This window comes from Bos mutus, chromosome 7 (genome assembly GCF_027580195.1).
Source record: "Bos mutus isolate GX-2022 chromosome 7, NWIPB_WYAK_1.1, whole genome shotgun sequence".
NCBI lineage: Eukaryota > Metazoa > Chordata > Mammalia > Artiodactyla > Bovidae > Bos > Bos mutus.
In genome coordinates, this window is record NC_091623.1 from 41,801,097 (window position 1) to 41,817,401 (window position 16,305).

The window sequence follows — 16,305 nt, forward strand, 5'->3', positions numbered from 1 at the left end:
TGCCTGTAAGAATGTGTTTACAAGGAAATTAGAGTGGAAATTAGGTTGTGTAAGAAGAGGGCCCAGGAGGGTGTCCATAGTCACTCAGTAGGGGCGGGTGGGTGTCTGAGGTCAGACACATGTGGGTCTTTGAGGTCACAGAAGTAGAGACTTTGAACAAGTTAGGATTTAAGCGTGCTTCCTGACTCCAGGTAATCTCTGCCTCATCCCAGGTCACTTCCCTGAGCCCAGGGCTGGGGATTATTTTGGTTGTTGAACTTCCTGGCAATTCATTGTCTGCTCATGCTCACCATTGGGGTAAACCTCCCAGAATGGGCTATGATTCATTTGAATTCAGTCCTTTTAAACAAACCATATCCCCAAACTACTGACACCTTTTCTTTGATTCTAAGTAGGCTTTTACCCCAGCTCCTGGCATTTTCCTTCAAGGGATAAGAGGCTTATGAAGGCTTCCTGATGGAAAGATCAAATTGCCAACATCCGCTGGCTCATCGAAAAAAAGTAAGACAGTTCCAGAAAAGCATCTATTTCTGCTTTATTGACTCTGCCAAAGTCTTTGACTGTGTGGATCACAATAAACTGTGGAAAATTCTGAAAGAGATGGGAATACCAGACCACCTGACCCACCTCTTGAGAAATCTCTATGCAGGTCAGGAAGCAACAGTTAGAACTGGACATGGAACAACAGACTGGTTCCAAATAGGAAAAGGAGTATGTCAAGGCTGTATGTTGTCACCCTACTTATTTAACTTATATGCAGAGTACATCATGAGAAACCCTGGGCTGGATGAAACACAAGCTGGAATCAAGATTGCCAGGAGAAATATCAATAACCTCAGATATGCAGATGACACCACCCTTATGGCAGAAAGTGAAGAGGAACTAAAGAGGCTCTTGATGAAAGTGAAAGAGGAGAGTGAAAAAGTTGGCTTAAAGCTCAGCATTCAGAAAACAAAGATCATGGCATCAGGTCCTATCACTTCATGGCAAATAGATGGGGAAACAGTGTCAGACTTTATTTTGGGGGCCTCCAAAATCACTGCAGATGGTGACTGCAATTAAATGAAATTAAAAGACACTTGCTCCTTGGAAGAAAAGCTATGACCAACCTAGACAGCATATTAAAAAGCAGAGACATTTCTTTGTCAACAAATGTCCATCTAGTCAAGGCTGTGGTTTTCCCAGGAGTCATGTATGGATGTGGAGAAGGCAATGGCACCCCACTCCAGTACTCTTGCCTGGAAAATCCCATGGATGAGGAGCCTGGTAGGCTGCATTCCATGGGGTCGCTGGGAGTCAGACATGACTGAGCGACTTCACTTTCACTTTTCACTTTCATGCATTGGAGAAGGAAATGGCAACCCACTCCAGTGTTCTTGCCTGGAGAATCCCAGGGACGGGGGAGCCTGGTGGGCTGCCGTCTATGGGGTCGCACAGAGTCGGACACAACCGAAGCGATTTAGCAGCAGCAGCAGCAGCATGTATGGATGTGAGAGTTGGACTATAAAGACAGCTGAGCACTGAAGGACTGATGCTTTTGAACTGTGGTGTTGGAGAAGATTCTTGAAGTCCCTTGGAAAGCAAGGAGATCCAACCAGTCCATCCTAAAGGAAATCAGTCCTGAGTGTTCATTGGAAGGACTGATGCTGAAGCTGAAACTCCAATACTTTGGCCACCTGATGCGAAGAGCTGACTCATTTGAAAAGACCCTGATGCTGGGAAAGACTGAAGGCAGAAGGAGATGGTTGGATGGCATCACCGACTCAATGGACATGAGTTTGAGTAAACTCTGGGAGTTGGTGATGGACAGGGAGGCCTGGCGTGCTGCAGTCCATGGGATCGCAAAGAGTCAGACACAACTGAGTTACTGAACTGAACCTATCCTTAAGGGCTTAGAGAGCACTACTGATAGGATCACGGTGTAATCATAAAGGCTATGACCCTGCCCCCTTTTGTTTGCCCTTCAGTCCCCACAGAAGGAATGATGGCTGCATGAATGATCCGTCTCCCCTGAGATGTAGTTTACCTTCTGAATTCTAAGTTATGTGAAGTTGCAACCTAGAATTATCCAGATGCTGGCTCCCACTCAAAGTTCTTGCAGTTCACAGGCAAGGCAAGCCTTGTTTCTCTGATCTGTGGGCATCTGTCTGCCAGTTTGGGCTCTTGGTTTGCACACACTACTCTTTCCAGACTCCTCAGCTACTGCTGCCTGAAGCCATCCCCACAGTGACCACTGGGGACTTAAAAAGGTTGTTTAATGTATATTAGTGCACTGCCAAGGAGATAGAATAATAATGTGTATTTAGTGTACTGCCAAGAAAATTAAATAAGACCTAGAAGTTAACAGCTGAGGGGCAAGCCCAGGTAACCATGAAAATCTCCCGAAGAAGTCGATGGTTCTTTATCATTTCAGGTCAGAAAATTAATTGTGTTGGATCCTAAGAAAAGGCTGACTACCTTTCAAGCTCTCCAGCACCCGTGGGTCACAGGTAAAGCTGCCAATTTTGTACACATGGATACGGCTCAAAAGAAGCTCCAAGAATTCAATGCCCGGCGCAAGCTCAAGGTTAGATGGCATTTATTTTGTTTTATTTTTTTAAAAAGATTTTTCTCATATCTTGCTAATCAAAGATAATTCTGCTATTGTTTATCTAATATTGTTACTTGTCTCCTGTGGTACCTGGGAAAATGCTGCTTTGAAACCCCAGTCGTGATGGTATAAAGCCAACCTCAGTTCTGTTATCCTCTTGTAAGAATTCAGTGTGGGTTTTATTTTTCTGTTTGGGGAATTCTGGGGGAGGAAATGGCACTGGGCAGCTTGTGGGGCTCTTAGTGAAGCACTGACTCCTACCAACGACTGCCAGGGAGTTCCCAGGGTTCATTGTCAATAAAGGGAAATGTGTGGGATGTTGAGATTCACTCACCAAATAAATACATTGTCATTACTTCCCATGTAATTAAGGCTGAACTGCTTGAAAGTGTTGTTCTGGAAACTAATATTTATTAAGAAAGTTGTCTTCTTTCTGAATATGCTAAAATTGGGAAACAGTTTTTTTCAAGCTATATTTTATAATATAGGCAAATAATTATACTTGGTAAAATTAAAATAACTCAAGTGATAGGAAAGTTATCCATCAAATTGTATCCCTTTTAATAGAACATATATGGAATAGAGATGAAGTGTTTTTCTCTTACATAATAGTATTTAGGACTAGCTATACATATAGAAAATCTCAGAGGACAGCTGGGGGTCAAAAATAGTGTTGTATTCAGCAGTCGCTTACTGGTTGATACAAGCTAAAAAACATGAAGGGTTCCATGATCAAATTACTTTGAAATATCCTAGATTAAATATCCTTGACTTAACCCAGAATTTCTCAAACAAATTTGACCATGGAACTCTCTTATCTTTATAGTACCTATTAACATCCATGGAAGTAGTGTCCCATACTTTGGGAAACACAACTAAAGTTTTTGAATATTGGCAATCCGTGGGAAAGTGCATTTATTTAGGCTTTCCTCCAGATGACTAAATACACTAATCTGAGATTAAACAGATTTTGCTTTTCATTCTTCAAACAAGTTTTCATTAGACAATTTTGGAATCATACACTTTCCAAGACTAAATAGTAGCAGAATAACACTCCCTAAATGCAAAATTGAGATCAAGCCCTGATTTGGGATTTTCAGTGGAAGTAGCCCCTGATCCTTCGGTCTCCCCCGGCAGCGGTCAAGGCCAGGTGGCCTCCTCCGGGCGGGGATTTTCGTGCAGTAACCCCTGACCTCTCTGTCTCCCCAGGCGGCGGTCAAGGCCGTGGTGGCCTCCTCCAGGCTCGGCAGCGCCAGCAGCAGCCACAGCGGCGTCCAGGAGGGCCGGGCCAGCCGGGAGCCGTCTCCACCTCAGGCTGGCGACGGGGGCGTCCCAGGGGGCGAGGGGGCCCCGGGGGCAGCCGAGGGGGCCGGGGTGGAGCTGCCAGAGGTGCAGGCGGGGGAGGAGGTCAGCGGTGCTGATGGAGACGCCGCGGCCCCCAGGGTGGAGCCCCATGCATCCGAGGAGGAGATGGAGGAGGCCGGCCCGGAGACGGAGGGGCGCCCGGCGGGGGAGACGCGGGGGCCCGCTGGAGCCCCGGCAGCCCCGGAAGGACGGGAGGAGGACCCTGCCCTGGAGGTCGGAGCTCAGCAGGGTGACGCGGTCCTGCCGGAGGACTAGTGGCTTTCTTCCCGTGTGGGAGCCAAACCCTGGCACTGTGCGTTTTGTCCTTCAGCAAGGAAGGCGGAAGCATGATGTGCACTCTATTGTGGTTCTGTTTCTGAGGTGCAAAAAATACATGTGTGTCAGTTGGTCATCCTAACTTCAATGCATGTGACTGCTTTATGAGAAACTAGTGTCTCCTATGGTACATAATGGATATCAGAATCCAATGAGTTAGATTTGAAATTGCAAGTAAACACAAGATATAAAAACGTTTTCAGGGACCAGTAGTGCACATTTGAGGTAAATAGTAACAAATTGTTTTTGCTTTGAAAACCTAGCCATCCTCCACCCTTTGGATTTCTTCAGAGGGTAATTCCTTTGGACGTTGCTCAGCTATAAGATGTATTCCCATGACATCTACAATACCTTCAGTAATGTGCTCTAACTGTTTACAAGAAGATGATTAGGTTATAGGTGTATGTGCGAAAAATTGCATATATACCACTTATAATGGTAAGAAACTGAAGCATATTTCAAGGGCTGTGAAACCATATGCCCCTAAACCTTGTGTGGAGAATGCTTTTTTATCTTGTCTTTATTTATATACACCATATTACTAATAACCTGAAATGTTCTATCACAAAATTCTGCCATTTTATAGTTGTGGAAAAAAGTATTTTACAAATTCATGCTGAGGAATTTATTCTCACCTTCACCTGCTCTCTAATAAGAAGTCCTTATGATGGACAGCACTTAGGAGTGGGAAAACAAAATTTAGTGAAAACAAGAAAAGACTGGGACTTAGGCTAATGAAGACTGACTCTCTGCCATTTCAAATAAAATTGAATTTATTTATGAGCTTGTACAGTTTTAAAGATAGGAACATCTTTATGGATAAATTCTGTACTGACCAAGGTTCTAAATTTGTAAAATAATCTATACCAATGGCTGGTGCCAGGATGTCTGAATAGAATGAGAGTAATATCCCATTGTAAGATCATTCATTACTGAATTCACTATAGTAAGGAAGGGGCTTCCCCAGTGGCCCAGCGGTAAAGAATCAGCCTGCAATGCAGGAGATGCTCGTTCGATCCCTGGGTCAGGAAGATCTCCTGGAGAAGGAAATGGTAACCCACTCCAGCACTCTTGCCTGGAGAATCCCATGGACAGAGGAGCCTGGCGGGCTACCGTCCATGGGGTCGCAAAGAGTCGGACACGACTGAGCACGCATACACAGAGTAAGGAAACATTTTTGTTTATAAAGGTTCTTTTTTCCTTCAATTGATGATTCTTTAGATATACTGCTTATGGGCTAAAGATATTTCTAGAAAGCTAGTATACTTTTTTCTCATGCTTGGAATGGAAGCACTCATAATTCACAATGTAGTTTTGAAAGTTTCCATGTTGAGAAATTTAGGACAATGCAGCTTTTCATTTACTTTAATAAACAGAAACAAAGAAAAAAAAAAAAAAAACACTGATTTCAAATCAGACTCTTGAGAAACTATAACATTAGACCTAATACTTCACCATGATTTTTTCAAACTATTTTTCTTTGGTTTTCATATAAACACTTTTTCCTTATAAAAACTCACAAATTCCAAACACCACAGATTTATCTCTAGTTTGAGCTTAAATGGACATTTTTATCAACTTAATTATGTAGCATATTTTAGTAAGATTCTTTAATTAAAAAAAATTATTTTCAGGCCAAAATTTTGGACAACAAAAATGACTATCAGATGAAAATCCTCATCAAAAAGAGAGATCTTAAATTCTTTTGGCGCTTCTTCAGAACTATTAAGTTGGAAAATTAAATTAAACCTCTGGTTTCTGGGGACTGTCAGACCTTGTAGAAGTTCTGCTTTCCAAGTGCAGGTCTTACTTCACTACTGTTCTCATGAGGAAAATAGGACTTCTTGTCTTCCGTAATATCAGGGCCTGACGGGTCACTGACATGGAGGAGAAGGCCCGTGAGGCATAGCAGCTGAGCTTCTGAGAAAGAGTATTTGTGTGTGTTTTATGTTTATTAACTAGTACAGACTACTTATCTTCTTTACTGTCTCTTTCCTTCTTTATTCTCTCAATTTCCATTTTAGGTATTATAAGAGGCTCACTAGTTTTAACCTTTTAAGAATGCCTTATTCCCTAAGCATTAAGATTTCCATTTTAAAAGACCAATTTCCTTGTGTCCTTTCCCAAGGAGATTTCCTGTGAAGTCTGTGTACATGGTTAGGCGGTAGATGGCAAGTGTCCCGTGTATTTGCAAAAGGGAAGAAGAGAAGGAAAGGAATCTTAATGGAATGGGGCATACAGTCAGATGAAGACACACTGTCCCTATCCCCCCAGCCCTCGGGGCTGCCTGCATGGGTCGGACGTGGGAAACATGTCCTGTGAAGAGCGCTGCAGATGCAGGAGGCCAGTATGCGTTTAAGAATTTACCCAGTTACACCAGCGCCCACGCCCGCTCCCTGGTGAGTGAGGGTGTGAGTGTAATTTCGTCTTTTTAACCTGCAGATTGCATTCTCTCAAAATCAGAGGGAGTTTTAGATTTTGATCTGAATGTTAAAAACTAAGACCTGATAATGCCTAAATGCCTAATAGTCATTTCAGTGGAAAACAAGCTTTCACAAAAATCTGTCATTTCATCCAAATGATTCAACCTGAGATTTCATAGAGATGCTGTTTAAGTTAGCATAGTTAACATTTTTGAAAGAACAATACACATTTATATTGCCTGGTAAAATGGGATATATTATCTCTCTCAAAGAGTACTTAGCTAAATAATAGTAGACTAACACAGATACAACCTTAATTTGATGAATTATTTTGTAATGTTTATTGCACAACATAGTCACAAAGCAGAATAATCAAGGGAATTTCAGCAAACAATAAACTATATTTTGCATTTTAGAACTGACAGTTATTATATTGCATTATTGATTTTTGTTCTCAAATAAGTTCAGATACATAGCATAAACCAGACTATTTTGCCACAGAGAAGGACAATCTTGAATTATTTCCCCCATTTAAAAAGTCTAATTGGAATCCCGGTGTTTTTTTTCTCAAACCGTAAGAGCACATTTGTCCTACGAATACATAAATAAGGTAGAAATTAGAATAATACTGTTGTAGATGTTATTGTCTAGAAAAAAAGTCGCTCCTAATATAAATGATACAAACCACATATGTAATTTTAACTTTTCTCTTAGACACATTTCAAAAAGTAAAAAAAAAAAAAAGCTGATAAAATTAACTGTATATTTTAATATATCCAAACTCTTATTCTAATATATAATCAATATGAAAAATGAACACAATATTTTAAATTTTTTATTTTTGTATTGAGTTTTGAAAAGCAGGATTGTGTTAGCATTTTTGGTACATCAAGTGACCAGCAGCCACCTGTGAGCAGTGGCTGCTCGTCTGGAAGAGCACCCGTCCAGAGCACCGTGAAAGCAGAATGACACACGAATGTCTGTCCTTGGATCTGAGCTGCCTCAGTTGTCCACACTGATAAGTTGGTAGGAGGCCAAAAAGAAAATGTTTCAGAAATGTCACAGACTTAGTGAGTAAAAGCTCTGTTGGCCACATCTGTTTCATCAGGTGCTTCAGAGGAGGTGTGTCTCCCAGCATGACTTTAGAGAACAGTCTTTCCTGCCCGTTGGTAAGTTGTCCGTTGGCCACAGTTCCTCTCATCCCTCTGGGCCCCGGAATCTTGACCACGGGCCGGAGTCTCATACAGCCATGAATCCAGTCATGTTCTCACAAACCAAAATCTGCGGTGGGCGAACAGGTTTCCTCATTCACAAAGGGCTGCACATAGACCCTCAGTGGGATTTTGCAGGCTTCTGAAACACACACATTTACATGATAAAGACTAATGAAGATGATATCATCCCAGCTCTCCCTAAAATGAGACTATGACCATCGCCTGACATTTTTTAGATTTCTTTAGAAGGATTTAAACAACACTGCCATTACACATGGATTCAAAGGACTTGGAATTTTCTTAAATATTGCTGTGTTACAATAATCCTCAAGGTTCTATAGCCACTTTTAGTGGCAAACGTTAAAAGAAAGGAACAGTTTGTCTTTTAATGTGACCTCAATTACATAGTATTTTAAACATATTTTATAATTTAGAATGTTTACGAATCCCTATTTTTCCGGTTTCACATGCAGGGTAACTGCTTGTGGATTGCCTATAGACTGAAGATTTAGAGAAAGTCATTTTGTTTTTGTTTCATAATTCAGTTATTTCACAGAAGCATCTGGTTGCATTTCAAATTGCAAAATAAAAGAAGTAAGTGTCAAAAGGGCAAAAGTTAAAATCAGTAAAGCATTGTGTTTTAGGATTGTCTTTGCAAAGCAAATACAAAAAGTCAAAAAAGTGAATAAGCATTAGGTTTTTCCCGATGAGGCTGACTCCACATAAATTGGCATAAGTATACTAAGCAGAGTCAATTACATAATTACACTGCCATTATGTAATTTACTTGTCATTGCAGAGTATTCAGTCTGGTTACCAAGGTCTACTTTAGCTGGTGCAAAATTTCCAGATGTTTACTTATATAATAGGATTTGTAATATCCTTGTAATTACTTCCTGTTTGGTCACATTCAAATTTCCTCAGTGTTAATCACGGATATGTTTCTGATCAAGGTCATTGCTAACATTTTGAGCATTTATTGGTTAAAAACTGCTTACTGCTTAGACTTTTATGTGTATCTTCAGCATTTTTTTAAACATTTATGCACATATAATCTCAATATTGGTATTGTAATACTCATAACCACATGATAAGCAGAAACATAGCCAATAATTTTCTACAACTTTTTTTGTTCACAGTTTTTCTCTTCCTCTGGAACAACTCAGGGTGAGTTTCTGGCTTCTTGACAAATAGAAAAAGAACCTAAAATATCACTGGAGAGATATCAGCTATCCACCCATGTTAACCTAGTTCGGCATTTCTTCTTTCTGTATCCTGATCTAGTAAAGGCCATTTTTGTCATTATTACTTTCAAATATCATCTGAGATCAGATAATATAGTCTTAGCTCATAAAGCCCAACCATTTATATACTTATCTTGGAGAGCAATAACAAACTTGACTAATTTATGTTTGCTTGTTCAAAATTCTAATTTTCACACACTCTGTGGTGTACTCTAGAAGGTTTGATCACGTGATTTTAACCTCAAGATTCAGTCTTTTCCGTGTCACCTGGCCCAGAGGTCCACCTGGGACAAGACAGAAGTGTTGCCATGAGAAGAGACTATCGAGTCCTTGGCAGGAATAAGCACTGCTGTAGCGAAGACTCCAGGCTCTGACTTGGTTGAGCTCAAATAAGCCAAATGGGAGAAAGCCTCTTCCAGTTATACTGCTTGAATTGGTACAGTGCCATGGTCTGTAATGGACAACGGCATCTCACCAATCATTTGCTCTTCTCAAGACCTGGTTTGCTGCCACCTGTCCCAGATCAATGTTTTGTTCCATTCCTGTGGCCATCAAGCTTTTCAAAACTAAAATCCTCTAAAATCCTAGAAAATATCCCAGACTGGCTGAAGGAATGTGGAGCCCTTGGTGGCCAGAATTTAGTTTGAAACGCCAAATAGCAATCCTAAGACTGCAAAATCATGCTGGTCTTCTTAAATAATTGTTTTCAGCACATTTTGAAAAATGACCTGGAATACCCATGGACATGCAATATTTATATCTGTGTTATTGTCACTGCGATTCACTGTTAAAAATGACATGTGTAATCTTCATCAGATTATATAATAATATTTATTTTCCATTTAAAAATTATTTTGGGTTACGCAAATACAATAGGCTTCATATTTGAATTTTTGAGAGCTGTTGTTTTCCCTAAGCACTCTGACAATCAGTTGCGGATGATGAAAACTTACAGGTATGGTAGTTAATCTGGTTTGTAATGGATACAAGTAAGAAGGACTTGAATGTGACAACTGTCACCTCATAACTGCCTCTTTTTAACTTATTTTATAGCCTATCATGCAGCTAATATATAGTAGAATACAAATAGCATATTCATGAGCTATGATTCTGTTTACATTTTTTGTCAAGATTGTTACTTACTTTCAAAGTTCCCAAAATGTTTATATTCATGCACCCTTTTGAGCAAACTCTGGGAGATGGTGAAGGACAGGGAAGCCTGGCATGCTTCAGTCCGCAGGGTGGCAAAGAGTTGGACACGACTGAGCGACTGAACAGCAACAACCCCTAATTTCAGTAATATATTCCAGGCCCCCTAGCAAGCTGAAAGAATCGCCAACACGCCCGTTTATTAACTAATCAGGTCCAAACAACGGAGCAGTCGTGCATTCCATGTCTGACTGACGTCACTCCGCTTTCCTGCACATTTTAAAAATGTCTTGTGTGTTTCCTGGGGACTTCCCTGGGGGCTCCCCTGGGGGGCTCAGACAATAAGAATCTGCCTGCGATGCAGGAGACCCGGGTTCAGTCCTTGGGTCAGGAAGGTCCCCTGGAGGAGGGCATGGCAACCCACTCCAGTGTTCCTGCCTGGAGAATCCCCTGGACAGAGGAGCCTGGTGGCTGCAAGTCCACGGGGTCTCAGAGTTTGAGCTGAGTGACTAACGTCGACTGACACTGAGTTTACTGAGTGAAATCAGCAGACAGGTGACAGGTGTGTAACTCCTTATGTTCAGTGAAAAATGGGTATCATACAAAGAGGATTCTTAGGAGAAAAGTTAGAGGCCAGTACTCTTTTTTTTTTTTTTTGAATGCCATCATTCTGTTATCTGTGGTCTTTGTGATATACACAGAAAACTTAGATGTGCATTAAAAAAAAATAATTTCCACATAATTATGCAAGGAAATAGACTTAAAATCTCCAAAGATCAGCTTTCCAAGAGTCAGGCAAACTATGGGTCATGGACCAAATACACCAGAGGCCTATTTATTTATAAATAAAGTTTTATTAGAACACAACCATGCTCACTTACAGGCTGGCTGTAGCTGCTGTCACACTATAGGAGACATTGGAGTGGTTTCAGCACAGACTGTATGGAAAGCCTGAAAGGGTTATCTGGCCCTTTACAGAAAACACTGATGACCCTGGTTTTTCACAGCACCCTACCTTTTTGGTAGCAGCTAGGAATAGATTCCCGTACTCCAGACTTCTCCTTAGCATAGGGTTCTTCGTCCCATTTGCTTCTTAGGAAGTTAGAACAGGTTTGTTTGTGTGGAGAACAATAATTCTGTGAATAATTATTAACAGCAGGAATTTTGCTGGAAGTATGGCTTAGTAAACTTTCCCTACAGAATTAAAATTCAAAAGGGCATCATTTCTGAGAAAAGTTTAGAGTATGAATTGACTTGGTTATAATTCAGTGTTGACTTGCTCATCTATAGCTCAGGAAGCAGGCAAACAGCTAACTTTTTACTTTACAATCCCTGTGGTTTTCTGAATGCCATATATTTCATTTATTCGAAAAAAGAAGGCCTTGAGCAAATGCTTCCCTTCCTTTTCTTAGTTATTTAGAAATCCAAGAGGACCTTTCTTAAGCCATTCCTGTCATCCTCACCTGCCTTCAGGGAGGAAGGGGCCCAGGCGCTGAGGATGTAGGTCATGTGCCCTTTGTGTTTGAGTATCTCTAGCCGAAAGGTTACAGATGAGATATTGAGGAGAAGAACTATTACCAACTTCTTATTAGGAATACCTAAATTATATCATGAGTCTAAATAATGTTTTAACTGTTGCAGCAATCAATACGCTGTAGCCATTGGGATACACTGTAGAACTCAGGAAAAAAGAGACGCTCTGTCTGCCGGCTCCGCGGCTGATGTGAGCGGGAGGGAGCCTTGCCTGGAGTGGACGAGGGGAAGGTAACGAGAGACTGGACTCCACACTCCCACCACCCGTTTTCCTCCACTGCCCAGAGTTTGAAGGCAGTTAGTGAATTAAGCTTGGAGAAGGCAATGGCAACCCACTCCAGTACTTTTGCCTGGGAAGTCCCATGGATGGAGGAGCCTGGTGGGCTGCAGTCCATGGGGTTGCGAAGTGTCGGACACAACTGAGCAAACTCATTTTCACTTTTCACTTTCATGCATTGGAGAAGGAAATGGCAACCCACTCCAGTATGCTTGCCTGGAGAATACCAGGGAGGGGAGCCTGGTGGGCCACCATCTATGGGGTCACACAGAGTCGGACACGACTGACATGACTTAGCAGCAGCAGCAGTGAATTAAGCTTATCATTTTTAAATCTCTCTCAATACCTGGGTCACCAGCTTCCCTTAGAAATGAACAAAACAAAGCCAATAGGTAATTTTCCTCCCAGAATAATGTTGAACAGTGTGTTTCGGGAGTATTAGGCCTCCATCACAAACACACTTTAATGAAATGATTTAGTGGTTCTGAAGCTTTCTAGGAGCAGGCTATGCCTGGAACCCATTTCCTCAATAAACTTTCACTGAAAAGCAATTACGTACCATGAGAGTCAGAGTTGAATTAAACCCATGGTCCCCTCTAGGAGTGAGCTTTGCAGTTGAAAACACAACTGTGTCTATAGCCTGTGCTCCATCGAGGCAGGCAGTGAAAGCTCCCTTTGCTTAGAATGACCAAGGAAAGCTTCCTGGGAACATCAGCTAAGCATGATGGATGAGGGGAAGCTTGTAGGCAGGCAGGAGGACGAATATTAGGCTGAGAAATGTACCTAGTGGAGAAATGTGAACAGTGCTGGATCTACAGGGAAGTGTCGCTCAGTCTGCGTAAGCCTTGATTGTGGGCAACGCTGACTCAGACAGGCTTCCTCTCCACTTCCTACTCTGGGTAGACACCTGTGCAGTGTCCCTCAGCATCTGGCCCTCTGTGATCCACAAACCTGGCTGACTTGGTGCACCCCAAGCAGAAGAAAAATCACCCAATGCATACAGACATTTTTGCAAGTCACCAGTTGAAACAAAGCCTCAGTCACTAAAAGCACAAACTGCATTGACGAGGTCTCCACTGACCAAGCAGCGTAAAGGATGACAGTGGTTATTTGAGTAAATTTGGCAAAACTCCAGTATCTGAATAACTCCCGTGACACTACAACGTCACCTAACCACTAGCTAAAGCTTTGCCAACAGAGGCCTACGTCAAAGTTACTGCTTTTGTAGCTATTTTAACCTTTTAAATTATCTGACCTGAAAAAAAAAAAAAAATCTGACCTGAAAGGGCAAGTCCTGTGAGATCTGAGCTAAATTATACCTGGAAGCTTAGATTTCAAAAGATAACCTGTGCTAAGCCTCAGACAACAGAATTTAAACTCTTCAGAGCCGCTTTCCCCAAACACCAAGCTGGTCCTGTGCAGTCCTTTCTTCTCCCTCTCTCTGTCTCACCCCTTAATACACTCTTCTGTAATTTCCTCTTTACTCATTGCAGGCAGTATTTTACATCCATCTTCAGGAAACTTTTAAAAAAAATAGGTAACAGTATATATACTTTTAGGCATCTTGCCACTTTGCTTGTTTCAGATAACGTCTGTGATTAGTAAATGCCTTATTGTTTCTCAGGGCAAATGAAAGGAAGGAAGGGTCATCTGACTGATGGAAGGGAGGCCAAGACAGAGATGCTGTGGGGACACAGCACAAGTGAGCAGGCATTTGAGAAAGGAATGCATCTTACCAGGGTTTTCAGACTTAGGGGGGCGTTGTCTATATGCCTTCTCCAGGTTTTTGTAGAGGGCGGATCTGTATCACGTTCCTGTTGAAAGTATTCTGGACTAAGGATCTAAGCAGCTCACAACATTGTGGAGGCTTAGGTGGAAGGATGGAATACCACTGCAGACAGGAACCCTCCATCCGCAGGAGTTTAGACTGCAAGCCATTAGCCAAGACAGGCCCTTTGAAGGACAAAGAACAAGTGTCAAGATTTGAGTTTTCATGGCCGAGACTGCAGCTGCCTTTCCAATTTCTGATTGAAAGTGCCGGAAGGAGAGCTGCCAACATTTCATTTTTAAAACCTGTCAAAACGGTGCTATCGATCCTTAATACAAAGATCCATTGGGGTATTTTTTAAGTAAACGTGTAAGTTTGCCCTGGCCATAAGTGTAAATATAGAGAATGTCTGTAGAGAATTCATCGGAGTCCCGCGCGTTTGCTTTTGACCCAGCTGCCGTCTTCAGTGGCCGAGACGGCGGGGCTTCTGGCCCCGCAGACACCAGAGCCCGGGCTCGGCGCCCAGCCCGGGGGCGCGGCCGGCCGCCTCCCGGATGCAGGCTGGACGACGCAGTGCAGCGGTTCAAATGCTCATTTCCTGGTGTTTCCCGGGAGCGTAACAGAGTGTGTGACACGAGCAAATGAATGTCGGGAGACTAACTGTCGGAATGACCTTAGCGAGGCCGCGTTTTTCTGTGTAAGTTCTCTCAGGTGTGTCAGAGCATGCCAAAAGCAGCATGTACCTACTGCTGGGAAACGTGTCAAGCAGTCTGCATGTACCGTATGATAATAAATCCGAAGAGCCCACCAATACTTTGTATTCTGTGGTTTGAAATGTTAGCACAATTCAAGAGTGGCACAGTGGTCATTTCCTCATATCTGAAATGTGGAGTTGCATTCCTTGAGTGTTTTTCCATTTTCTCAGATAAAATTATACCCTGGGTTTCACAGTATTTTTAATATTATATAATGATGTCATAAAATCATAAAGTTAAAAGAGGATCTTTGTACTCATTTAACCCAACCAGCTCATTTCACTAAAAAGAAGTAACAGCCAGAAAGGTAATGACTTATCCATGATCACAGTTAGTGGCTGAGATCTGGGCTGCCCATCCAGTCCAGTGCTCTCACAACTGAGAAGTCAGTTCACCAAAGTCAAGGCAGAAATTTATATAAAAATTGATTTTCATTATAAAAAACAGAAAATACAGAAAAGTACAAAATTACCACAAGAATTCTTTCAAAGACAAGCATTGTCTTTTTTATCTAGCATTAGTTCTTATAGCCTTTATCATATTGCAACTGTTTTGTATCAACCTATATCACTATAGCACAGGCGTCCCAGGTGGCTTAGTGGTAAACAATCCACCTGCCAAGCAGGAGACCTGGGTTCCATCCCTGGCTTTGGAAGATCCCCTGGAGAAGGGAAAGGCTACCCAGTTGAGTATTTTTGCTGGGAAATCCCATGGACAGAGGAGCCTGGCAGGCTCTGGGATCACAAGAGGGTTGGACACAACTTAGTGGCAAAACAACGATTACTGTAGAAAGCATTGTTTGCATAATCTTCACAGACATTTATGATAGTTGCATAATAATCCAGTCTTATTTTTTTCTCAGTAACACTACAGAAAGCTTTTCTGAGTTTGGGGAAATCTATCCTAAGGAAATAATCCTAATGTCGAATTGTCAGCCAAATGAGATGCAGTGGTCCCTTCATGATGATTCTTTCAAACCTACAGTACCTGAGAATGAAAGGGAAAATCCTTTATTTTCACTCTTAAGACACGGATTGTTAGCAACAAGAGTTGTAAAAAGATCTGAAAGTCTTTCTTGAGTTTGGCCATCCAATCAGTTAGCAAACATTTGTGTAAAATATCTGAGGGGAAGGCATACTATTTCAGTGAGGTTCCCTCTCAGAACTGGAGCTTGCTACCAACTACTACTAGGTCCAAAATCCTCACCTAAACAATGACTTCTTAATTAAGGGAAATGCTGGAGAAAAAAACTGCAAGTCCATTTTTACAATACAAAACATCTTTTTATTTCAACCTGTTTTTCACAATCTCTGGACTACTTCCTTTAATGAAAAATCAGCTGCTTGTACTTAAGGTATGTCACTAAAGCAAAACCTAAGTAGGAAGGTAAAGCTCCTGGTAAAGAAAATACCATCCAAATAACGAGTAAAAAGCCCATGTGGTGTTCGTACACTACGCTTCTTCCGTATTTTCTTTCGGCAGAATACTACAGCCCACTAATTGCCTGTACAGCTGGTAACACTAGTGACATGGACCACCCTCCATCTCCAAGGACAGGTTTGCAGTTCACGTTTTCCAGCAATTTTCTGTCTCCTGGTGTGGAAGTCGTCATCCATAGTGGACCCTTTGCTCCAAGAAGTGGAAATGTAATATAAACAAAGGTCATTCACAC

The 16,305-nt window shown here is 41.8% G+C and overlaps 1 protein-coding gene across 2 annotated transcripts in view; it reads left to right on the plus strand.

Moving 5' to 3' along the window:
- Positions 1-7,406, plus strand: part of CAMK4 (calcium/calmodulin dependent protein kinase IV) — a 264,681-nt gene extending 257,275 nt beyond the window's left edge. For both annotated transcript variants that reach the window (XM_070373210.1, XM_070373211.1), the window contains exons 10-11: positions 2,414-2,566; positions 3,800-7,406. In XM_070373210.1, coding sequence (XP_070229311.1) covers positions 2,414-2,566; positions 3,800-4,210 — 564 coding nt within the window. In that variant the 3' untranslated portion in view covers positions 4,211-7,406. The remainder of the gene's footprint in view (positions 1-2,413; positions 2,567-3,799) is intronic.
- The last annotated feature ends 8,899 nt before the right edge of the window (positions 7,407-16,305 follow it).